General features: G+C 39.6%; 1 protein-coding gene across 1 annotated transcript in view; it reads right to left on the reverse strand.

The window, feature by feature from the left end:
* Positions 1-7,019: 7,019 nt before the first annotated feature.
* The window catches only part of il6st (interleukin 6 cytokine family signal transduce), a 38,184-nt gene continuing 18,526 nt past the window's right edge, over positions 7,020-26,677 (reverse strand). Inside the window, exons 9-16 of the mRNA XM_088355532.1 lie at positions 25,925-26,183; positions 23,825-23,995; positions 23,520-23,621; positions 23,209-23,349; positions 20,494-20,637; positions 17,899-17,995; positions 15,199-15,280; positions 7,020-12,606 (exon numbers count right to left, since the gene is read on the reverse strand). Of these exons, the coding sequence (XP_088211658.1) occupies positions 12,010-12,606; positions 15,199-15,280; positions 17,899-17,995; positions 20,494-20,637; positions 23,209-23,349; positions 23,520-23,621; positions 23,825-23,995; positions 25,925-26,183 (1,593 nt within the window). The 3' untranslated portion in view covers positions 7,020-12,009. The remainder of the gene's footprint in view (positions 12,607-15,198; positions 15,281-17,898; positions 17,996-20,493; positions 20,638-23,208; positions 23,350-23,519; positions 23,622-23,824; positions 23,996-25,924; positions 26,184-26,677) is intronic.

Raw genomic sequence — 26,677 nt, forward strand, 5'->3', positions numbered from 1 at the left:
AAGTACGCCTTCAGCCTGCAAGAGAATGTGGAGACCTTGGGCCATGTTGGATCATGAGGTAAAATAGACAATCAGACAGACATTTGAAAAAATCGGTCTACCGTATTTTCCCGCTATAAGGCGCACCCCGAAAAATAGTTTTTGGTCTTATATTTGACAATCATAAGACGTACCGGATTATAAGGCGCTACAATGGGAACGTCGACAAAACAGTCAGATAGTTCAGTCAAACTTATTACCCCCTTAACATTCCCAAAGCTTGCAAAGAAGCAAATACGTGTCGTAGAAACGTGCGGATGCGGTGTCCGTACGATGTCACTCAAATGCATCGTTCCAAATATCATTCGGAAGGTTAAAGTCTTGGGGTTAAAGGAAAGCCAACCATTCCTTAGTTTCTATTTTCTTTTTCGCTCACAACTTTAGTGCATATGACAATAAACACTTGGAATTGAGTTTAATTTAATAATAGACACTCCATTCCATCCATTATCTGCATCGCTTATCACAGAAACATCGAGTTCAGTCTGAAACAAGATACAGGGAAAATATATAGCTGGAGTAGCTCACCGAAGTCGTTGTGTTCAATAATAATGTGCAACCATGGTCCTCTTATATCCGTGAGTGTAGTAAATCCAGGAGAGTAAAATATTTACAAATACAGTACAGAATAGTAAATTACTGTTTTCTCTATGCCGTCAACCCAACTTGCTATTCACATACATCTTTTTCGGCCAATTGCACGCTTTGTTTTGCCCCTTTAGCCTATGCCAGCCTGCAAATGATAAAAAGGATCCGCCCCCTTTACCTCCGAATAACTTTAACCAATAGTTATTGATTTAACTGATGATTGACACATCTTTTTCGGCCAATTGCAGGCTTTGTTTTGCGCCTTTAGCCTATGTGAGCCTTTAAATGATAAAAAGGATCTGCCCCCTTTATCTCTGAATAACTTTAGCCAATAGTGATCGATTCAAATGATGATTGACACATTGGGTAGCCAATGAAACGCCGGTAAATAAATCCCAGCATACACCGCGGACTACTTTGCGTTCGGGGGAAAATCTAGTCGGCGGCTGCTGCATTAATTGCAAGACTTGATCCATGAACAATTCCATGAATTGCAAGACTTGATCCATGAACAAGGCGCACTGTATTATAAGGCGCATGGTCAGCTTTTGAAAAAAATAAAGGCTTTTAGGTGCGCCTTATAGTGCAGAAAATACGGTAATCGTCTGCACCGGGGCTACACTGTGGGGGTACCGGCAGCAACGGCCTGGGTTGTGGAAAGTAGAAGTAAGAAGGGAGAGGACCCACAAGAGGACTGGAGGATGCTGATTGCAGGGTGGGATGAGCTATGCCCTTGCACAATAGTTTTGCCCTTTACACTTTGGTTAACTACTATTAAAAAATAATAACTCTGAAATTGTTTAATTGATGTTGAAAATGTCAGAAAAAAGTGTTAAAATGTCATATCGTCATGTCATATTGTCAGATATAAAAAAATTGTGAATATGCTTGATGGCTGTTGAGATTGTCATATTTGTTTTGCTGCTGTTGGTGTCGGTGGATTTGTTCAGAACAAAAACAATCAACTTTGGCCTGGACGGATCTATTGACACTAACAAAGATGTTATACAACGAAATTGTGAATACGCTTGATTGCTATTAAGATTTTCGAGAAGTTTTGTTCAAACCTCACATTGTGTTTGCTGTTAAACGTCATATTGAAATATAATATTGTGAATGTGCTTGATTGATGTTGAGATTGACAAGATTGTTTTCTGTTATTAGTGTCAATAAATTTGTTCAAACCATTAATTGCTGTTAAAAATGTTGAAAAAATTGTTAAAATGTCATATTGTCAGATATAACGAAATTGTGAATATGCTTAATTGCTGCTAAAATTGTCGAGAAAAATTGTTCAAACCTCACATTGTTTATTTGCTGTTAATAGTGTCAATAAAATTGTTCAAACCAAAAAACTTTCAAAAACACTGAGTACTGAGAATACAAGGTAAAGATGTTACCTAAGAAACCTATTGGATGGATCCTGTAAACTGACAACAATGGTAACAGACTAATGGAATTAAGTGGCCGAAAATGGAGTTCTGTCACACTGGGATAAGTAACTTTAAAGATAACTGGTTTATTGAAATTTGCAAAGTCTGCATGATGTAGGTGATCTAGTCAGGAGGTACAACATGATTTATGAATATTACTGTCGGAAGTACAGAATGTTAATTTACATGTCATATTACAGTCTAGAGCACTGGTGTCAAACAGGCGGCCCGCGGGCCGGATCAGACCCGCTTAGGGATTAAATCCGGCCCGCGAGACAACACTCAGAGAAGCGCAAGAGAAAAACAAGCTGCTGGTTGAAATATGTCAACTTGATGTTGCCAAGCCAGATGCCTCTCACAAAGACACTCTACTTGTATTTATTTCTCTCTCTCTCTCTCTCTCTCTCTCTCTCTCTCTTCCACCCCTTTTCTCCCACTCTGTCTCCGTCTCTTTCACTCTGTGTGTCTCTCTTTTTCCTCTTCCTTTGTTGCTCTTTGTCTCTTTCTCTCTCTGGGTCTTTCTAACTTCTTTTGCTCTAACTTCCTTATTTCCTTTTCTCTTTCTCTCTTCCTACCCTTCGCGCTTTCTTTTCTTTCCTTCTGTCTTTCCATTTCTCTTTGGATTTCTATCTTCCTCTCCCTTTCTTTTCCCCCTCTCTCATGACTTTTTATCTTTTGTTTCTCACGCTATCTCCACCTCTCTTTTTCTTTCTTTGTCCCGCCCACTCTCTTTTTCTTTCTCTTTTTCCCACTAGTCCGGCCCCTGACAGAATGTTTGTTCTATCGTGTGGCCCCTGAGTTAAAATGAGTTTGACACCCCTGGTCTAGAGCAACACCATGTGGGATCTTAGAGGGAGAAGTCAATGTGTGTAATTAAGTTGCCTTTTTAACAAAATGTCTGGAGACATTTAGGTTTGAGGGAGAGAGTGTGGCGCAGCAAGGGTTGCTTACTAGTTAAAATGTTATATTTTGGGATTTATGTTGTGTAATCTGTATTTGAATATTGGCGGAAGTTTATTATCATTTTTTCAGGGTATTGAGTTTTGTATAGCAGGAAGGGTAAGAGTAGTACCAATATATCACCGCTAGATGGCAAAGTCTCACAGGGTGCTTGGACCAAATCTCAGGGGACCTCACGTGAATTAGTGAGACTTGCTCAATAAATTATCCTTAATGTCAACAATTACATGGTGTTGTGTGAGATCATCATTATCATCTATTTTGCAGATGAGGTGGGACTTCAACCAAAAAAACAAAAATATATAAAAACAAATGTGTAACACCAGCTGGAGCTAGCCCATCCACCTGGTTAAATAAATAAAATATGTTTTTTGTAAGACTATTGATTTTTTTAATTTACTTTTAGACCTGTAAATGGCATTCACTATACCAGAACAGGCAATTTGGTTGCTTAAAGTTGAATGGATTGTTGATCAACGTGCATTTCAAGCAAATTTCGGAAAGGAGCCACCAGAAAGGAAATCCATAGAGAGATGGCATGGTAAATTCATAATGGGTGGGTGAATACGCCCATCTAAACAAAGCGGATGCCCCTCGACTTCAGAAGATCTTATGTCCTGGACACCCAGATCTCAAACCATGAGTTTTTTTTTTAGTAGGAACAAGCATAATAATGTTGCCAGGCCGGGCATTCTACTTGGGCAAAGTTTTGGTAGCCTTGGTCTGTTGAAAAAGCGCCAGGGAACCACTAAGGAGTGCCAAAGAGCCACATGCCCGCTTGTAGCTTTAGAGCTGCTCGTACACGAAAGCAGATGTTTATCGGTTAAGTTGTTATTTACGGGGCTGACTTGACACGAAACCTAGCTAAAAAAAAACTTTCAGAGGCCAAAAGTACAACAGTGATAGATATTCTAAATGTAAATGCAAGAAATGAAATCATATCAAGCAGAGTGACCAATGCTATTTTAACCAGCACACGTGTGAACCTGAGCTCTGGCCTGACTTGAGAATCTTAGCCCAGAGGTTTAGCAGACTAAAGGCTTCTCAAAAGTGTTGATTCTTGTGTGATTTTTATGTGTTCTTCATGCTGAATTATTTACCACAAAATGAGCAGGAAACATTTCTTGATCACCTTGGGTGGCTTTTGCTAAGACAGAAAGAATACCTTTAAAGCTGGAAACATCTGTATCATCCACTCACTACCTGGGAACAGAGACCTTGTCTTGCTGTGAGAAAGCATCCTTCAGTAATCAATGTCAACAAAGTTACAGTAATCCTTCAGGTTCTCGGTGCGCACTGTGTAAATCCGGAAGTGTTGGTAGATTTTGAACATGACATTCTCAAGATCAACATCTGTTGTGTCTGCCCCATGATGAACGCAATTATGCAGCATATGTGCTGGGGAACCCACACCAATCAGTCTTGTTGTGCAGCATCCTCTTCAAACATGCAAACACATTCTTTCCCCCTTCATCATGCCAGATTCCTCCAAAGTTTGTGTTACAATTGTCACCAGTAAATGCAATATATTTTTCAAAGAATTTGTTTTTTTGCCAATGTTTGAATGAGGTATTGTCCAATGGTTTCTGCTGTCACATTTGGTGAGTCCTTAACCTCAATCAATTTAGCTTGTACACCACCCTTCTTCCAGTCATAGTACTGGATTATAACAGGGAATATTTTCACTGCTCCATGGTTACTCCCGTCTGTAGAAACCACACAGTAAAGGATATCTTTGAAGGCTTCATGAACGACTTCAACTGAGTGGGGCGCTATAACAATTTGATCTTAGTGTGAGCACTGATGAACTTTTTGGCGGGGTTTGAGTCTGGAAATGCTGTTTTCACAAGGCATTCGTGCAATCCATGGACCTGCAACTTTTATGGTGTTTAAAAGTGTGAAACGCAAACACCTAGTGTGAGACCCAAGCAACTGCCTGATTTGTCTGTTGAATAAGGGAATATGTCACAGGCAAGCCAGTGCCGCTGGATTCCATGCAAAGCGTCAGTCAATTTCAACACACGCAAATTGGTCTTGTGAAAAATAATTAAAACCGGACATTTTCATGAATGGGCAGCACGGCGGCGCAGTGGTTAGCGCTTGTGCGGCACAGTTCATGTCATGGGAACCTGTCATGGGTTCAAATCCAGCTCCAGACTTCCTGTGCGAAGTTTGTATGTTCTCCCCGTGCTTGCGTGGGTTTCCTCCAGGCACTCCGGTTTCCTCCCACATTCCAAAAACATGCATTTCAGGTGAATTGGCCGGTCCAAATTGTCCCTAGGTGTGAATGAGCGAATGAGTTGTCTGTCCCTGTGTGCCCTGCGATTGGCTGGCAACCAGTTCAGGGTGTCCCCTGCCCACTGCCCAGAGATGGCTGGGATGGGCTCCCACTTTGCATCAACAACAAGGCTGTGGAGGTTGTCAGCAGTATCAAGTTCATAGGGGTGCACATTACAAACAAACTCACCTGGTCCGTGAACACTGCATCACTGGTTTAGAGGGCACAGCAGCGCCTGTACTTCCTGCGGAGGATGAGGAGAGCCCACCTGCCCCGACCCTCCCTCATCGCATTCTACAGGGGCACCATAGAGAGTATCCTGACCAGCTGTATCTCTGTGTGGTGTGGAGGCTGCAGCGCTACCAACTGGGGTAGTGTGAGGAGGGTGACGAGGACAGCAGAGAAAATAATCGGGACTTCACTTCCCTCCATTCAGGACATTGGCCAGAAGCGCTGCCTATCCCAAGCTAAGAACATTATCGGGGACCCCTCTCACCCCCATCATGGACTGTTCACTCTGCTAGCCTCTGGGAAGAGGTACTGCAGTGTGCGGTGCAGGACCACCAGGTTCCGCAATAGTCTTGTCCCCCTGGCCATTAGACTGTTAAATCGTCAATCTAACATATAGTAAACCTAAATCTAAACGGCTGCTAATCTGACTTTTTGCACTACTGGCAGTTCTTTATAGCTAGCCACTCCTTGCACATCTGCTCTCTGCACTATTGTACTTACAGCGTTATTGCTACAGTGTTAATGTTACTGTTTACCTGACTTGTTAACCTGACTGCCCATTTTGCACTTCTGGTTAGCTACTCCTCTTGCACTATCGGCACTATGGTAAAATACTATACGTAGCCATAATACAATACAACTTTTATTTATATCTGTACATTCAAGGAAACTGTTTGGGTCAGATGTATCGGCATTTCGTTCTGTATACACGTGTACTAGAATGACAATAAAGTAGATCTGAATCTGAATCTGAATTTATTTTCCTGGCTAGGATCAGGTTTGTTGCCATGGCCGTTTTTTTGTTGTAAGTTTCCGGGTAGTCTCCTTCTTGGTGGATGCATTTGACTGGCCAGCCTCCCGCTTATCTTTTAATTGGTCTCGGTTAGCCTTTTTTAAGCAGCTGGCTAGGCTGCCGTGTGCAGGCATGTTTAGACTCTATCAGCGCTATGTGTGTTTTTGCCAGTTAGCCTTATTTTGCTGGTTGCTGTTGTACCATTACTGCATCCACCTGCGACAACGCCTAGGCATTCTCCACAAAAACTAGTAAAACTTGAAAACACTCAAAACCTTTACGACTAATTAACATTTAAACCAATATGGTGACAGGCTTGCGAGATTGCTTTTGTTTTTTTACATGATGTCAGAGCTCAGGAAATCAAAGACCAGGCAAACTGTCTTCAACATTTGCATTATCTTGGAAAATAATATACCAATAACATTTATATAGATATATCATTTAAAAACATGTACTATTTCTTTCGCCTTTTGTATGTTTTAGAATATGGGTATCCTATATTCTAGGTGTGACCAATTTTTCCAAGTCTTTTGTATAAATCTAGGCTTTAAAGACACTTGTATTCTATAGCATATGAATAACCTATATTTTGTGTTCACAATATCTGTGTATTATTTGCCCTCATGTAGGTTTTAGATCAGGTGATATTCTGTGGTCTGTGCAGGCTAAACAAATAAACATGACTTGACTTAAATACTGTAGTGTTGATATATATTTATTCTTATTTTGAAAGACACTCAAAAGTACATTTTAATTAACACAGATGAGGATGTAAGTGCGAGTGTGTGACATTGAATTGACAGTATATACAGTAGTTCCCGAGTGAAAAATAGAATATGACCCTTTTTAAGATATGATTAAAAAAAGCAACATTGCACATAAGAGCCACACTTTTAGTGCACAGGATATGTTGAAATGCAAAATGAGTAATTTTTTTCAGCATACTTGTCATACTAAGTCTTAAGGCCTACATTGTAGACTGGTCACCCTTCGATTATAGAGCAAATAGAACAGGCAGGTCAATCATACGGCCTGCGGACCGGATGTGGTTCATTAAATTATTTAATCCAGCTCGCCAGAAATTTCCAAGTATGTCAAAAAGGAATCGAGTCTCTAGGTCTGGGATGTCAAACTAATCTTAGCTTCAGGGACACTCAGTAGAAAACAAAACTCACAGGGGCTGGACAAGTTGAAAAGGATATAACAAAGAGAGAAAGACAGAATGGGAGTGAAGGACATGTAGTGCAAGAATGAAATGAAGAGGGAGAAAAAGAAAAACAGAAAAAGGGAGACAGAGAGAAAAATAAAGAAATATAAACAGGGATCAGAATGGAGATTTTCATTTTCAGCTGAAATAGCCAGGTCCAGGGCGGAGCCCGGTGGGGGGCCCAGGAGGGCGAAGCCCCCCTGAAGCCAACAGCATTTATCTTATTTGCTATATGAAAATTGCACTACAATGAATTAAATCCAAGAAAACAGAAACCATGTATTTTTTTCAGTTTTAAGATGTTTAAAACGATTGGGGGATTAAAATGTTACAACCATCACCATTGTTCTTGTGTTTTGATGATGAAGATGGACCTTGTATTTAGCTACTAATCAACAATATATATGAAAATATATACATTAATAACCATTCATCATTAATTTGAAAATAGAATGCACAAACTGAACATGCTTTAAGAAAATACATGTCATACATTTTGTTTATCCTGTTCTAAATATTGTATAAACACAAAAGATAAAATAATTTCATAAATAGATTTATAAATACCTCAGATTGGGATTTTCTGTCACACAGGGGAACCAGTGGTTGACTGCTGCTAGTATTTGAAGTGGAAGGATTTGGAACGGCCAATAATGTTGAACCGGTGGTGTTACTGTTACTTTCACTGCCGATTTTAAATGCGGATCCGAGTGCATAATTTGATCGCCGGCAAGCTATTTTTGCTTTGTGCTTGTTCATTTTAGCATGATCGATCAGTGCCACACAACCTCGCGTACCATAATTGATCAGATCAACACAGTATAGACACTTTACTTTCCCTGGAAAATCACACTTTGCGATGAACAGGCTCAAAGTTTCTGTAACTTCCTCGATCTTTGCGCCGATTTTAACGTTTACTGTGACAGTCTTCTCCAGCCATGACCACTTAAATTTATTCTTGATTCCTTTATCAATCTCGGAGACAAAAGCCTCGTCTTCTTTTCTTAGTATTTTCATATTTACTTTTTCACTTTTTTTTTTGAAAAGACCGGAAGGAGCGCCATGTTTGAGAAAGCCAATGGTCTGAACAAAAGTTCCGCTGATTGGTTATCAGCGAACCTATCGACCAATGGTAGGAGTCGATCTATTTGTTTGCTAAACCCGATGTGTTATAGATCTAATGCGCTGCGCTTCTTTTTGCCCATTTTTCTTGCGATCTCTAACTGCTAACTTGGGGTGATGAAACAGTCACGTATCATACCTCACCCCCCCAAAATATTTTCTCATAGAATTTAGACGATTTACGGGAATGACCTTTGGGGTTCAAAAACAGTGGAAATCCGCGGATCCGCGGAAAATTCTGATACCTGTATAAAGAGAAGGAAAAAAGAAAGAAGGCTAAAGAGAAAGAGAGGGAAAAAAGACAGAAGGGAGAGAGAACTAAACAGAGTGAAATGAGGTAAAGAAAAAGAGAGGTTGAGAGTGAGAGTGAAATAGAGAGACAGAAAGAGAAAAGCGACAGAGACAGACAGAGAGGGAGAGAGAGAAAAGAGAGGAAAAAAAGATGGAGAGTGATAGAAATAGAGACAAGAGGGTGAGGGAGAAAGAGTGACAGAGAGAGAAAGCAAAAAGAAAGAAGAAAATACAGCTGGAGTTGCTTTGCTTTATTCAGAACTGCAGCACTCTAAGGCTTCTTTTAGGCTTGTCTCACAGGCCTCTTAATTGTCACTCATGCTTTAAGTCATTTCTATCAAAAGTTATGATTTTTGTAAATACATGCAAACCAAATGCTCTCTGGCCACTAGTAGTGTTGAGTTTGTAAAGCGCTGCGAGTTGGCTCAGGTGTAAAACTGCATTCACTCAACTGGTAAAATAAACCAGTGACATCACATTTCTTAGCCACACATGAAAATCTTTACCCCCTCATTGTTTAAGAATAAATGTGCTGTGTTTAGAAAAGATATCCATGAATATAATAAGTAGGGTAGGTTACACATGCAGTGTGAACACACTGCTTTTTTGCTCTTTCTCCCACTTAGGAATCATGGAGGGGTCTGAAATTTTCATTGTAGTTGCATGTCCACTGTGACAAAGATAAACTAAAAAGAAAAATCCAGAAATGCCACTCTTGGGGGCCCTCCAGTGGTTGCGGCATCTTTGTTGGCTTAGGCCTCAGGCAGGTTCTGTCAGTTATTTGCATCATTTATATATGTTGCCGTGCAAAAACAATGTTACACATCAAAATCTGCTTGAAGAATGACCCCAACGTTCCGTGTACATGGGGCAATTGCAAATGGTAGGGACAGGTCATTTCCAAAATTGGTTTTGCAAGTAGGTTAAGGTGGTTTTCAGTTGAACTAATGTATATGTTCCATTTTCTTTGAGGTTAAGAGTATATACAGAACTATAGTGAAATATTCAGGTGACCAGAGACTTGAAATGAACATGCCCAGACAAACGAATGTCACATAATCCTGTTACTCAACGTTTTACACTACTGTTCAAAAGTTTGGGGTCACTTAGAAATATCCTTACGAAGCATTGCTAATATGGTAAATGACTATTTTAGCAACACATACATTAATGCAATATCCACACAACTGTCTGAAGGTCTATTCCCAGCAACCAGCACTCCAATAGTACATTGTGTTTGTTAATTGCGTTAGAAGGCAAATGGGTGATGAGAAAACCCTCGTGGAATTATGTTAGCACAACTGAAAATCAAGCTGGTAAGAAAAGTTATAAAACTGACATTCCTGTGAGCTCGTCTAGAGCATCACATTTGTGGGTGTTATTACACTTTAAAAATGGCTAGAAAAAGACAGCTTTTGTGTGAAACTCAGCAGTATAAGAATTGAAGGCTATACCATGCAAGAAATTGCCAAAAAACTTGAGATCTCCTTCCTCCAGAAAACATCACAAAAAGGCTTTAACCAGACTTTAAAGAAAGATAGGAAGCCCCGCTGTACAAACAAGCAAAAAGATGAGTAGATTAGTCACTAGTTTGAGAAATAGGCGCCTTACAGGTCCCCTGAACAAGCAGCTTCACCGAGTACACTTTTTTCTTAGGGCGAATTCAAGCACTTTTTAAGGACTTCAAAGCCAAATTGCCAGTACAATTCAAAGAAAAAAATCCAGTGCCGATAAAAAGACGGGAACATAAACCCTACCTTCAAATCCTAACTCTAACCCCAACCTTATTTCGTAACCTTAGAATTGGTTTAAGACCCTAACTTACTGCCCAAACCCTAGCTCCTACCCCTAGCCCTCCACCTAGCCCTAGCTGTAACTCTAGCCCCAACCTCATTCCATAACCTTAGAATTGGTTTAAAACCCTAACTTACGACCCAAACCCCAGCTCCTAACCCTATCCCTCCACCTAACCCTAGCTGTAACACTAGCCCAACCTTATTTTTGACCATAAATTCAGTTAAATACCCTACTAAGAGACCTAAACCTTAGTCTCTAACTATAGCCTTAATCCTTTTTTGGAACCATAAAATACGTTTGGAACTCATATTTGAACACCTTACTTAAGAAACATGGCAACAATTTCAAGCACTTCATCTAAAGTTCAAGCACTTTTCAAACCTTGAAAACACAACATCAAATTTCAAGTGTTTACAAGGATTTCAAGCAACTGTACAAATCCTGTAAATAGCAACTGCAAAACATCAACATCAACATCTACAGTGAAGAGGCGACTCCAAGATGGAGGCCTTCGAGCCAGAGTGGCAAAGCGAAAGCTATACCAGAGACTGGCCAAAAAAAGGAGATGAATACGAAAAAAAGAACACTGACAAATTATTTGACAAATAAAAGTGAGTTTTTCATGGAAAACACAAAATTGTCTGGGTGACCCCAAACTTTTGCTTCAACCTTATGGATAGTGACAGCTGTTACACCTTCTCTGTTAATGACAAAACACACTGATACTTGACAAGTAGAACCTTTTTTTGAAAAAAAAAAACTATTTTTTTGTCCCTAGCTAAAAGAAATTGGACAATTTCCTGTAGTACACCAGACGGCACAGCACACGGTTTGAGAAACTGTTGGATTAGGCCCCTCGGATATTAAGTAGAAGACTTGAGCTGACCCTCTAGGTTGCTGTGACCTTATCCTCGCTTTGGCATCTTTCTATCTAAAAGCACTCTTGCACCCATCATTGAGTTTGAACCAGTTATTGGGTTTCAGATTGGCACAAGGATGAGGTTTAGTCATCCTTCCCTGTGTTTGTGGGCAGCTAAGACTCTGCTTTTCTTTGGATAAGAAATATTTCTTTTGCGTCATGCTGAAAAAAGATCCATAACTGTGTAATCAATCTTCATAGTAAATAGCTAAACGAAAATATGCTGTATCCTGGTTCTTTTTTTAGTATAGCAAGCATTTAAGATAAAAACACTTAGCTGAGGTTCAGGCCGAACCTTACAAAACACATACATAATTTAGAGACCACAATCTGCCCCTTTAAGTGTTCTTATTGTGGCCTATAGCCACCCAGCTGTGGCACATAACTGGAAAGAGCTTGACTATCAGTCATTTTTTTCTGCTCATCTTCTTCCGAGTCCAGCTGCAACAGCTCCTCCTGTGGTTCCATGTCGAGCTGGTTCGACTCAGAGAAGCTAGCATTGTTTTGGTTCCATGGAGAATGTGTGAAGCAGGGCAGCTGTGAGAACAGTTGTGGAGCTTTACTGCCTTCATGGACTAAAAGGTCTGGGTTCTCCTCAGAGTCTAGAAGAGGCTGTGTAGACTCGGAGCGGGCAAAAATGAGCTGGAGGGGTTGTGTGCTCGGGGTCTGGTCTTTGTAACCGTTGGAGGCAACCACTGAAGAGTACTGCACGGTACTAGCTGTGGTCTCGGCGGTATCGGCGCCTTCGTCACTATCAGACACACTTTGACGAGGTGAGGACATGCAGGACGATCCCCCGATGCCACTGCTGTGCTCTTCAGAGAGACATTTGTCCTTTTGAAGAGACAGGCTTGCTTTGTCGTCTTCTGACACAGACTTTCCATCGCATACATCCACATTAAGCACAGTGATGCCTGACAGACAGTTCTTTTTTGGTGTCTCAGGCTATGGACAAACAAGAAAAGGTAATATTGAAACCACAGTATTGAAAGTCGGGCAGCACGGCGGCGCAGTGGTTAGCGCTTGTGCGGCACAGTTCATGTCATGGGAACCTGTCGTGGGTTCAAATCCAGCTCCAGACTTCCTGTGCGGAGTTTGTATGTTCTCCCCGTGCTTGCGTGGGTTTCCTCCGGGCACTCCGGTTTCCTCCCACGTTCCAAAAACATGCATTTCAGGTGAATTGGCCGGTCCAAATTGTCCCTAGGTGTGAATGAGCGAATGAGTTGTCTGTCCCTGTGTGCCCTGCGATTGGCTGGCAACCAGTTCAGGGTGTCCCCTGCCCACTGCCCGGAGATGGGTGGGATGGGCTCCAGCTCCCCCGCGACCCTAATGAGGATAAGCGGTACGGCTGATGAGATGAGATGAGTATTGAAAGTCTTGTGTGAACTATCAAAATGTGTTAAATTGATACAAATTATACAGTACTAGAGGTAAGCTCTTAACCCTTTAACGTTCCTGTAAAATTTACCATAAATTCGAATCCAAGATTTAGTCAAAGTAAATTGAATGCTACTCTTCAACCGGACGGTTTTAGTCACGGTTTTAGGTAAATGACTAACGTTTTGTTGCAAACTGAGACAAAAATTTGTGAGTGCTACTATCATTGAGCAACACACGGAAAAAGAAGGTTTTCATTCTCGCCTGAACTTTTTTTGCGATCAAATTCCTGCAAAAGAGTGTAGCATGGCCATTTTAGCTGGAGAACGGGTGATAGCTTGAAGGCTTACCATTTGATCACAGTCTGAAAATTGTGTTTTTCCCATTTTTCGGAGGGTAGGTCTAGGTGTTTTCAAAAGTGGCCATTTGGAGATGACCACTTTGCAGCACCAAAACTTCTTCAACTGTTTATTTTACTTTGGGCAATTTTCTGGACATTTTGGAAGAGTTGTAAATGCAAATGGTCTGCACTTTATAGCACTTTTCAAGTCAATGAAGACCTCCCAAAACGCTTTAAAATGTGCTTCACACTTTTCCTTTTTACATAAGAACCAACCAATAGAAGCGTCAGCCATGCAAGACAACTACCTGCTATCAGGGGCATTAGGGATCCAGTGTCTTGCCCAAGGACATCTCAACAAAAAACATGGAAAGGCCGGGAATCGAACCTGCAACCTCTTGTTCCCAAGACGAGCGCTTTGCCTCCTGAGCCAATGCCGCCCCACAATTGTAAAAATGTTTGACTTCTCTGTCGTGATTGCTAACTCGAGTCACCTGGAGCAATCACGTGGACGCCCTCTGATTGGCTAATTTTCCCTTCTTAAGCATGCTACGCCCAGACCTCTTCGTCTGAGGATTACGTTTGTACCCCGTATGACTCTCCTGATTACCTGTTCCTTCTTGATCTGTTTACCTGATTCTGCCTGCTTCCGTCCCACGCTACGACCTTCTCCCCAGCCCCGGTAAACTTGACCTGCTAGACTTCCGCTACGTTTTCCGAAGCTACCATCCCGGCTGCGCTGCTGACGTCCGACAGCCATCGCGTCTCTCGCTAGCCCTGTACACGTCCCTAAATAAAGAACTGTAACGAACGCTCTGGGGTTTCCTGTTCTGTTCTGGTCCTTCTGACATTCTCTTTCCGCATATCTATCAATATTGTGCGCACTTGCGCATAATAATGGTGCGTTAAAATAATACTTTTGGGATCTAATTTGAATAAAATACTTACATCTGCTAATCGTTCTTCACAGAATTTCAGTAGCTAACAAATGTTTCAATCATCATTTAATTCGGTTACTACTTGCTTCAGATATTTGAAGCTAAGGGAGGCTATGTACGTTTTATCGATACAGTCCCCTTGGGCTGTTCTAACAGGGTCCCCCGGGATTTCTTAAATTCAAATTCAAGACTTTTAAAAACCTTTTCAAGACCAAATCCAATGTAATTTAAGACTTCACGCCTATTCTGGCATACATTTATGAGATAATGCAAAATAATCTGTCAAAATAACTAGAATAACTGCATAAAACGCTCCAATCCCAAAGTTAATCCGCCGATGACAACGAGTTAGAGACTGACTGTATGTAAAGCTCCAACTTAATGCTGTATTTTTTGGGATTTTCCGACCGACACAGTGGATATATCAGTCAAGGATCGAGTCAGAGAAAATTAAAAATAATATTATGACACAACGTTCCATACTTTTGTTAGTTTACCTGTTAAACAGTTATTAGCTCAATCGTGCAGATAACACAGGGAAAAAAATAAGACATTTGACAGTTAAATTTAAGACATGTAAAAATCGACCTTTTAAAGGCCTTGGTTTGTGGTTTTCAAATGTAAAACTTTTTCAAGACCCTGGGAAACCCTGTCTAATCGTTTAGTAAAATAATTAGTTTGAACTATGATACTGGGGCAACTACAAGTAACTTTTAAAACTGGAATATGCCAATTATTAAGGATTCCTATCTGCCATGGTACTTTCATGTTTGGTAACAAGCTTGACAAACCGTTATCATGGTTTATTTTAATGCTGAACAACAGCATTTAAAACTAATAGCAACAAAATAATGATACTGGTGATTTATTTAGTGTCCTTACCTTCAAAGGATAATCAGGCGACCAGTTTCCAATGCTGCTGTTTCTGGGGTTTGGGATCCAAGGCCACACGTTCTTTTTAATCCTGTATAAATGGAAACACATCGTAAAAGTAACACCAAGCTTATATAGTAGCAAGTCATAGTATTATTAAATTTTATTGTTGCATTTGTGTGTGTGTGTGTGTGTGTGTGTGTGTGTGAGTACTCTTGCTCTTCAGTATAGATATTCATAGGACTTTGTCCATCAACGTGTATTTTCGACAACTCACTGACTAAGTAGTCAGAAAATCAGCGAGGTGAATAGTAGATGTCTCAGTGTAATACCTGACTCTGTGAGTTAGAGTAAACATTTACTGTTTCTGGGTATTGTCCTGGACTAATGAAATAAACATTTCATTTTTGATTTCCTTAAATTTTGCTTCATTTTATTGTTAATCCTTATTTTTAAAGGAAAAGCACAGTTTTGCAGATAAAATTTAACTAATCAGAAATACAGCCCATATTTTTCAACGTGGTAAATTACTATTTTACCTTCAAATGTCTTATTTGTTGCAGATTTACATAGGTGTAGCGGCTTATTTTGAGAAACGACTAACAACAATTTAATTAAAAACGATAGAGCTGTTGCTATGTTTTTGTCATTTCTTTTCTTCAATACAAATTAAATATGGTCATTCAGCAAAACATTTAATGAGCAGTAAACAACTGGTAATGGAGGACTAATCCTGCCATATGTAGAAATAAATGTATACATAAATACATACAAACAGCCAACCATCAATTTTCTGTGGCGCTTCTCCTCATATTAAGGTTGCTAGAGTTGCCCAGCCAGGCCGTGGGCAGAGGAAATCCTGAACCAGCAGGGCACACAGACATACAATCCACTCGCACATTCACATCTAGTGACATTTTGGACTGGCCAATTAACCTGACATGCATGTCTTTGGAACGTGGGAGAAATCCGGAGCGCCCGGAGGAAACCCACACAGTCACAGGGAAAACATGCAAAATCTGCATAGGGAGGCTGCGGTTGCTGGAATAAAACCCCGGACATCCACACCATGGGGCTGTGCGCTAACGACTCATCCGCCGTGCCGCCTTCATACAAATGTATCCAATATAAATAAATTAACACATCATAAATACACAAGCCTCTCTGCACTTTCCTAGTGTTTGCTTTTACTTTATTTTTGTTATTACATTTCGTTCGTGAATATTTTTGGTGTGCAATCTTTGCACAACCTTTTTGAATGTTTTGTCTTTTACTTTAACAGCATTACGTTTGTTTGCAGCGTTTTTTGTTTCCAGTTTAACAAGCTTGTGTGTTTTCTACTTTGCGTTTATGTGTTCCATTTTCATGTAAGATATGATAAAATGTTTATATCATGATTTGTACACTTTAATCGTGGCCCACATTTAAACGCTTTTTAAGCCTGTTTAAGGTAAATTTTTCCAGTACCTTTAAATGAAGAAATCCAGTTGTTGAATTTGATGACAAAAGTAAAGTCGCTATCTTGCGGCTCCACATACTTTGCGCTATTTTGAGCTGTTCCAATCTATGATCTAGAATCTTTTTGTGTCAATAGGCTGCACAAGCAGCTTGGCTACGTATTACGATTACTAACACAGAAAAGGCTCTATAGGTGTTGGGTAATAATTGAGTTCAATACAGAAAACAAAAACAAGAAAGGACTGTATGTGTAAGAATATTGATTGCCCCTAAGCAGAATGCATTCAATCTTTCAATCTTAGAGACTGATGATCTTTGGCTTTTTGTTTTACCTATTTTCATTTATATTTTTTGTGCGTTTTTCAAAAGAGCTGTGTGTTAATTGGTTAAAATATAATTGTAAATAGCTGTTTTTTCTCCATTTTATTATTTATTTATAGCACTGAAGAATTATTTTTTATAATTTATATTTCATATTTTTGCATTTACAGGGACTTTGTGTTTTTATTCGACTTTATATCTCTTTAGTGTGTAAGAAGCTAAAATTGTTTTGAATTTTACATTTTTTGTAGATCTAGGATCCCCTACAAAACATATGGAATTACTACATACTAAATAATTTGGTGCATAATGTTTTTATTTTTTTAAAATATATCATTAAAAAAGAAAAAAAAATTCAGGAGCCAAAAGAGCCGAATTTCTAAATAGAGCTGTCTTCTTAGATGCGACCAATAGGGGGCTGTGACATCCCCATAATGACGCACCAGAACAGGCTCTCAGCATCATTTTCACACACTTTTAAAAATAAATAATTTTCCATTTATTGTTTTGTCTATATATAGAGCAGCACTTAAAACATAAAAATTCAAGCGTTTTCCTACCCTTGAAAACAAAACATAAAAATTTAAGCATTTTTCAAATTTAGAGCACCCCTGTGAATCCTGTATCTTTTTGATGAAAGAAGCATCCAAAATTATTTGGGAATGGGTCTGCCTTTTGCTTCAACCGTTCATCCATTTTTTTTTTCCGGGTCATTTGTTCACTTTGTGATAGGATATTTGTTGCAACGCGATTAAAATGAAGAAATAACCAACAAATACAAATGTTTTCAGCATTCCTGTATTTCGGCTTCCGTCTAACAATGGTATCTGAGAAGATTTTATAAAATATAACTGTTTTAAGATGTCGGCACCAACATGAAAAATAACTTATTTGTCAAAAAGACAAGGAAAAAAATTATTCTGTACTTACATGTCTTTTTTGTAGATGCATAGAGATATGAATAAGAGAACTATAAAAAGAAAGCCAAGACTAACTCCCACCACAACCATCTCCACCTCGCCTGGTGCTGGGGGGGAGAGAAAAAAAAACCTTTCAGAGCAATTCTACGAAAAAATATCTACAACCACAAAGAAGCACTGCCCTTTTAATAGAAAGAGAGAGAAAAGAGAAAAAAGGGAGAAGCAGAGAGAAAAAAGGGACAAAGAAAGCATGAGAATGAAAGGGAGAAATAGAGAGAAAGACGGAGACAGAGGAAATGACAATAGAGAGAATAAGAAAGAAAGGGAAAGTAAGACGGAAAGAAAGAAAAAGGGAGCGAGGGAGAAAGAACGAGAATAAAAGACATAAGTATGAATTAGGGTTAATTTGACTCAAGTCAACTACAAAAAACAATTTTCCTAGAAAATCACAATGACCCAGCACTGGCGGGCTGTTTTCAGAACAGGTCCGCTGGCATATCAGCCATTCTCATAGGGCACACGGGTGCCAGCGGAAACCAGGTTGAAGACCCCTGCTATTGTACCACTAAAAGAAAACGACACATTATCATATTTTTAATAACAAAATATTATTGGTTAATTGCCGTAATCATTATCATCATTGATCTCATCAACACTAACGATGTATTTAAGCTGGGTGCAAGCCAAGAAAAGTCAAAGGTCCTCGGTTTGAGACCAGGTGGAAAAATTTGTTGGCTTGGAGAGGGAATCGCGACACCAGGATGTATTTGCCCAAAACACACCACAGGGAATGGTGCTCCAACGACCCTTGTGATTAAGGGATAAAAACCACAAACCACCATCGAGAGAAAATGCAGAGAAACGTGGCAACAGTTTCAAACATTTACGAGCGCTTCACCCAAAATTCAAGCACTTTAAAAACCTTGAAAACACCACAGTAAAAATTCAAGTATTTTCAAGGTTTTCGAGTACCTGTAAGAACCCTGTTACTCTGGATTAGACAAGAGGAATCATGACTATTGAGGGTTAAAAGTTTGCGGTGCAAAGAAGGAGCTGTGATTGGGAGGAGAACCCTACTTTGACAATATCTTTTAGTGAGCAGTTGCAATTTATTGTCAAAAACTCATAAACCTCAATTAAGAACAATACCCTTTAAATAAATGTTATACCTAAAATACAGTATATATAGAGATATATATATAGAGATATATATATAGAGATATATATAGAGAGATATAGAAAGAGATATAGAAAGAGATAGAAAAAGAAAAAGAGAAAGAGAAAGAGAAAGAGAAAGAGAGAGAGAGAGAGAGAGAGAGAGAGATATTTCTTTTTTCCTGACACAAAGTTTGAAATGACAACAAGATTATTAGGTAATCCCCTGATAAGTTTATACTGTTTTCAATACCTGTAAATGTGATTGCATTGGATGCCAGTTCGTTATTTTGACAATACTAATGCCTGTTGCTCGTTGTTTTAGTTATTATGCACAGTTTACATCTTTGTCACTATCGGCCAATCAGGTTGCTGTTCTTTGATTTTCAGGAAAGCCTTTGAAATGTAGGACGTTTCATAAAAAATAAAGGGATCAAGGGAGGGCTTCTAGAACAGGTTGAAATTTCTTTGTTGAGGTTTGGGCTCTCACCTGTTCTCCCTGCCCTTAAAAAAATCAATTAGTGTCTTCTCTCCTTGTTTTGAGTAACTATTAAACTATAAACCTAACAACACCAAAATTGATACATGGCAGATTGATGATTAGAACGTGTAAAGTCCCATGTCTGTTGTACCATATATCCTTACTTATGAAGTGGGCTCGGGCATAATGAAATTGCGAGGTTGGAGTTTACAATAATACTAAGTTTTCGACAAATTACATATTTGAAGTTAGAAAATTTGCCATGACAAAGAAATTATCTCATCACATTGAAAAGCATCTGAAAGCAGGTTTCTTTACATTTTCATGGTTTGACAACCCTAAAACAATAAATACAGTTTAGAATAGTTAGTAATCAATAATCAAATACCATGAGTCACAGCAGATGATAAGAATTCTTGGAAATGGCACCACCTGACAAAGTCTCCTGATACACTTCGTTTCTGCACATGAGCCATCGAGATGTTTTTTTTTTATCTCTACTTCCTCCACGCAAAATATTTGGATATTGTTGCTAAACATAGACCGTGGGTGTCTAGTGGGTCAAGAAATGTAGTTGTATTCAATGTTTTGTGATTATGATCAGCAATTTCTTTGACTGATAATTGCACAAATAATAAACTAATACATTGAAACATGTTGTTCGTGAGACTGTAACAATTATAATAATAACAATAATAATAACAAGGTCAAGTGAACTGTATTGAACTTCTGCGAGTGAGACATGACATAACACACTATAACACTGCCGCTGGAACATACCATTGCACAGCTAACGCATGTTACCCCAGCCCTCGTTTATAACATGCACCCAAACTTAGTTCTTTTTTAGGTAAAAAAAATTGCGCGTAATACTCGAATAAAAATGGTATATGCCTTGAAGTTCTGACACCAAATTTAAAAGACTTTTACTACAACCTGACATTTATAATCAAATGTTAGTTTACTTACCATATTTCTTGGTCGTAAATGAAAGGTTTGTGCCATCGGTTGATCCTCCAACGGTTGATGCTCTGATCCAAGCATTATACTGGGTGTTGGCTGATAGTGAAGTCAAGAAACAAGACGTGACAGACCCTGGTACTGTCATCGATGCTGAGAAAAGCAGATTGACAAGATTTTGTAAATAAAAAAAAACATGTACCTTCCCAGGGTTCCCTAGGATTTTTTTCCATTCAAATTTAAGACTTTTGAATATATTTTTGAGATATCTATTTTCAGTTATCGAATTTGGGAGTGCGGCACAGCAGATGAGTGGTTAGCGCATCTCCGGCACAGTTCTGAGGTTATGGGATCGAATCCTCCTGTGCGGAGTTTGCATGTTGTCCTGTGCTTGCGTGTGTTTCTTCCGGACACTCTGGTTTCCTTCCACATTCCAAAAACATGCATGTCAGGTTAATTGGCCGGTCTGAATGAGCGAGCGAGTTGTCCGTCTGTGTGTGCCCTGTGATTTGCTGGCAACCAGTTGAGGGTGTCCCCTGCCCACTGCCTAAAGATAGCTGGGATGGGCTCCAGCACACCGGCAACCGTACTGAGGATAAGCGGTGCACATAATGGATGGATGGATTTGAATGAGTCTTTCGAGTGTTTAAGACTCCAGGTCAACCCTGCCTTCCATTACTAAAGAAGAGGAAGATAAAAACTTGGATTTAACATCAAAGTGAGAATATGAGATACGAAAAAAATCATGCCTGTTTCATGCATTGATTTCCATAGCATTGGGAGATGCAGTCTCACTCAAATACAGTGCATCCGGAAAGTATTCACAGTGCTTCACACAAAATACTCAATTATGACAATGTGAAAAAGTGTTTTTTTTTACTTTTTTTGAATTTATTAAAAATAGAAAACTAAGAAATCACATATACATAAGTATTCACAGCCTTTGCTTAATACTTTGTTGATTCACCTTTGGCAGCAAATACAGCCTCAAGTCTTTTTTAATATGATCCCACAAGTTTAGCACACCTATCTTTAGGCAGTTTTGCCCATTCTTCTTTGCAATAAGTCTCAAGCTCAATCAGGTTGGATGGGAGACGTTTGTGCACAGCCATTTTCATATCTCTCCAGAGATGTTCAATCGGATTCAAGTCTGGACCCTGGCTGGGCCACTCCAGGACATTCACGGATTGGTTCTGAAGCCAATCTTTTGAGATCTTGGCTGTGTGCTTTGGGTCGTTGTCCTGGTGAAAAATGAACCTTCGCCCCAGCCTGAGGTCAAGAGCGCTCTGGAGCAGGTTTTCATCCAGGATATCTCTATATATTGCTGCATTAGTTTTTCATTCTATCCTGACAAGTCTGCCAATTCCTGCTGCTGAAAAACATCCCCACAGCTGCAGATCGCCACCAACAACGCCCGGAATTGGAGGACTTTTTTTGGCCATCACGGAGTCTTGGCTTTCCCGACGCCGCATTACATCACCGGCTCGAACGAGACGAAGACTCCGGTAAAAACAGGGGATGGAGACTACGCGCTACAATAATAGCGGAACCATTGATACACAATGCTCACTCGATATGGAGTTCTAGCTATGTACCGGGAGAGTTAACTGTGGTCTTTGTGTTTGCTGTATAATTTCCACCGCTAACAGTTTCACCAGATGCTAACGTTAGCATAGCGCTATATCTCCTGCCCGCTGCTAAATATCAGCTTGCACTACCCCAACGGAGCTTTATCGTCGACGGCGACTTTAATCGGGAATGTTTAATGACTGTACTCCCAAATCCTTTCAATTGTGGACTCCCAAATCTACTAATTGTGGACTGAGCAATTCGGAAAAACGCTGGACTGTGTCATGTAAGATCAAACATTTGGTTGGGTCCGGGAACTCTGTTTGACCCTCACAACACCTGACTAAGGCCCTTCTTCCCCGATCGCTCAGTTTAGAAGGCCGGCCAGCTCTAGGAAGAGTCCTAGTGGTTCCAAATGTCTTCCATTTACGAATAATGGAGGCCACAGTGCTCATTGTGACCTTCAAAGCAGCAGAATTTTTTCTGTATCCTTCCCCAGATTTGTGCCTCAAGACAATCCTGTCTCGCAGGTCTACAGACAGTTCTTTTGACTTCATGCTTGGTGTTTGTGCTCTGACATGCACACTCAACTGCGGGAGTTTATATAGACAGGTGTGTGCCTTTCCAAATCATGTCCAATCAACTGAATTTCCTGCAAGTGGGCTCCAATTAAGCTGTAGAAAGATCTCAAGGATGATCAGTGGAAAAAAGATGCACCTAAGCTCAATTTTGAGCTTCATGGCAAAGGCTGAAGAATACTTATGTAAATGTGATTTCTTAGTTTTCTATTTTTAATAAATTCAAAAAAAGTAAAAAAAAAAATCTTTTTCACATTGTCATAATGGAGTATTTTGTGTAGAATTTTGAGATAAGAGATTAAATTAATACAATTTGGAATGAGGCTGTAACATAACAAAATGTGGAAAAAGTGAAGCGCTGTGAATACTTTCCGGATGCACTGTAAATATTTGTTCAACCTTTGACATGTTAAATTTGAGGCCCCAAATTCCAATCCATTTTGAAATCCTAAATAAATGTCAGTATGAATTAAATTAAATCTTAAAACCCAAAAACCTTTAGTGGGAAATACTGTAAAAAATGTGCAATACTGAACCGAATTGGGGTTATGAAATAAAGCCATCAAAATATACATACAGTGTTCAGTCCCACTTGAATAGAAAATGGTATAGTTTGTGATGAAGCCTTGTCGTTTGTGTTTGGGAATTTCATTCCACACAAGTTCGGCTTCATTTCGTCCTTTACTTTTCAGTCGAACAGAGGGGCCTACCAAAGGCGCTATAAAAAAAGAGAAAGAAAAACATATTTCTAAAGTTCTCTAACATTTAAAACAGACATGAATAAGAGTTTCTGTCAGTAAAGGCATTTTACTGTGTCACATTTAATGTCTGAGTTAAATGGAAATTCAAATCTTAACATTTAAAGACAGAGGGTGCATGCAGCCTTACCCTGTTGCTCAAGAAAAGCTTCTACACTTCTTGGTTTCCCTGTCCATCCAGAGTATATGGAATACACAGAGATGTTGTAGCAAACAAACCTCTCTATTTTGCCTATGTGTAAAAGAGATTAAATGAAGCATCATTTAAATAATCAATTGATACATGGTGATGGGTGAACAGAAATGTTTACATTTTGACAAAGTTTGGTTAATGCTCTCAGAATACTTTTGCAAAGACTTTGCCAGGAGATAATGAGCAAGTAAATTAAATGTGCCTTGAGTAAAAGACCCAGTCATTAAAGTAAAATAAGTTACCTTTTATAGTAGTTTGGTGGGTGCTTCTGTTGACCCTCAGCCAATCAAAATCATTAGCACCAATCCACTCCACAACATATTGTGTAACACGTTTATTATTGGGGGGGTTCCATTTTACCAAAAATATATTCCCCTTTGGGTCCACTGTAAGCTCCTCCACTGGGTCGAGACCTAAAATTGATATATAAAAAATAAGTACCTTTTGACAATTTAGATATTTTAGGCATTATAACATAAAATGAATACTAATAACAATAAAATATTGTACAATTTCAACAAAAACCGACAGCTATCTTTTAGCGGCTTGTTACTTTGAAAATAAATTCATCAATTAAATAGGACTTTGAGGGGGTTAAGAAGAGCATAAAGAAATGGTGATCACCAGTGGGTTCTCCGTGGATTTTTATTGGGTTCGGGAAGTGACTGAGGCGACGTTGAGAGAGAACCAAATAGGGAGGCTGCAGGTCTAGCCTACTGCTACAGCTAGGCTTTATCTCACCAACACCAGTTCCATTATCCATGAAACACATGACCTGGAGCTACAACCCTTGGGAAAACGCAGCATTCGGGCCGGTTGTATTTTAATCATCACAGAGACCTGGCTCAACATGATACCTGAGACTAGCGTGCAGCCAGCCACTTTCTAAATAGTTTTCTTCAAATGAAAGGAGAAACCCTCCAATTTTGTTGCATTTTTGTTTTCTGACAATAGAGAGTATTCATTCAACTATGTTCTGTGTTTTTATAAGTAGATCCATAGTTGTTATTTTGTTACAGTTGTATACTTTCTGTCTGTAAAGACGTCACCTCGAGGTAAGTCTGACCCTTGAGGGCTTTTATGGAGGTGCGATGCCAGTTTGCGGATTTTTACTTTTTGCTGGGGTTCCTGGTCCCCGTTAACTCAGACAACTGAGGGATCACTGTGTACAAAACATGACTGCAGATAAAGAAGTGGCAGCCGATAGACAAATAGGATGAACTAACTGAACATCTCACACAAATTGTTTAAGAATAAGAAGCTACAAATTGAAGGGCTGTTAGTGTAGGCATGTAAATGTAGCCATTGTGGAAACCAGAAATACCACAGCCCTATAATTAAGCATACATATATGCATTATTGAATTCACATTACGCGTTATAAATTGGGTCAGGAGTAAATCCATAACAGTTGATTCTTAAAAAACACGAACACAAAAATACAGAACCCAGACTATACACAAGTTAACCATCTGAGTGGATAGAAACAACTTCTTTGTTTAAATCGGTTTTAACGCTCCACTTGTTTTTGCCAAATAGTATGTCAAACAAGGGAATGGTACACCTGTGGTGATTTCATCAGAAACCCTTAGATTCTAGGATATCTTGTGACAGAAATTTAACGTGCAGCAGAAGGTGTCAGCTTAACAGATCATATTACAAGAATAAGAATTCCGCGCATTAAAAAAGCAACTCAACCCGCCCAATCAGTATATTACAAACCCAAATGAGCATTTTTTTCCCAGCAGGTAAACATGGCCTTAAAAAATTTAGATATTGGCTAAGTTTTGGTCTTCCAAAATCCATCCATCCATCCATCCATTGTCTTCCGCTTATCCGAGGTCGGGTCGCGGGGGCAGCAGCGTTAAAAGGGAAGCCCAGACGTCCCTATCCCCAGCCACTTCCTCCAGCTCATCCGACAGGACCCCGAGGCGTTCCCAAGCCAGCCGAGAGACATAGTCTCTCCAACGTGTCCTGGGCCGCCCCCGGGGCCTCCTGCCGGTGGGACATGCCCGGAACACCTCCCGAGGGAGGCGTCCAGGAGGCATCCTTATTAGATGCCCGAGCCACCTCAACTGGCTCCTCTCAACGCGGAGGAGCAGTGGCTCTACTCCGAGTCCCTCCCGGATAACTGAGCTTCTCACCCTATCTCTAAGGGAGAACCCAGCCACCCTGCGGAGGGGTCCTTGGCGCGACGATCCCCGGCTACAGAAACTGGCTTTTGGGTCTTCCAAAATATTGGCTAAAATTAAACATTTAATGTACTGTATTTATTTGGCAATGCATTTGTCCACCTAAGAAATCAGCACAGAAATTTGCTGAAACAAAATGTGGAGCACTTACCAAGTGATTTTGATAAAGGGATGCCAAGGGATGTGTGAGGAGACTCCCCCACAGAATTGTTGGCAGTGACATTTACTCGGGCAGCCATGTCTCCTGGAAGGCTCATTTCTTTCAAGAGAGTGAACTTCTGGCTAGGCAAACTGTATGTCATTGCCCTTTTGACGGAAATATTTTCCCAGGATGTATCGATTGTATTTTCCTTGCGGGTTTCGATCTTTATCAAGAAGCTTGTTATCCTCCCATTTGAAAGCACAGGATTCTGTCATGGGAGAGTAACATAGGATAGTTTTTATTGAGAATGTTATTTACTGTAACACACAGAGGGCAATGGAAGATGAGTTAATCACAATCAATTAATAAAACCAATCAGGCCAGTGAATCCCATAAATAGGAAGATTCTGGCGGGGTGCAATGATGTTAATGGTCCCGCCAGAGTCTCATAAACTTCTATTATTAACAAATATAACAATATTTTCAAATATATACTGGACTGTCTCAGAAAATTAAAATATTGTGATAAAGTTCTTTATTTTCTGTAATGCAATTAAAAAAACAAAAATGTCATACATTCTGGATTCATTACACATCAACTGAACTATTTCAAGCCTTTTATTATTTGAATATTGCTGAATTTGGCTTACAGCTTAAGAAAACTCAAAAATCCTATCTCAAAATATTAGAATATCATGAAAAAGTATACAAGTAGGCTATTCAACTAATCACCTGAATCATGTAATTAACTCGAAACACCTT

This window comes from Urocampus carinirostris, chromosome 16 (genome assembly GCF_059441175.1).
Source record: "Urocampus carinirostris isolate Australia breed hairy pipefish chromosome 16, RoL_Ucar_1.0, whole genome shotgun sequence".
Lineage (NCBI taxonomy): Eukaryota > Metazoa > Chordata > Actinopteri > Syngnathiformes > Syngnathidae > Urocampus > Urocampus carinirostris.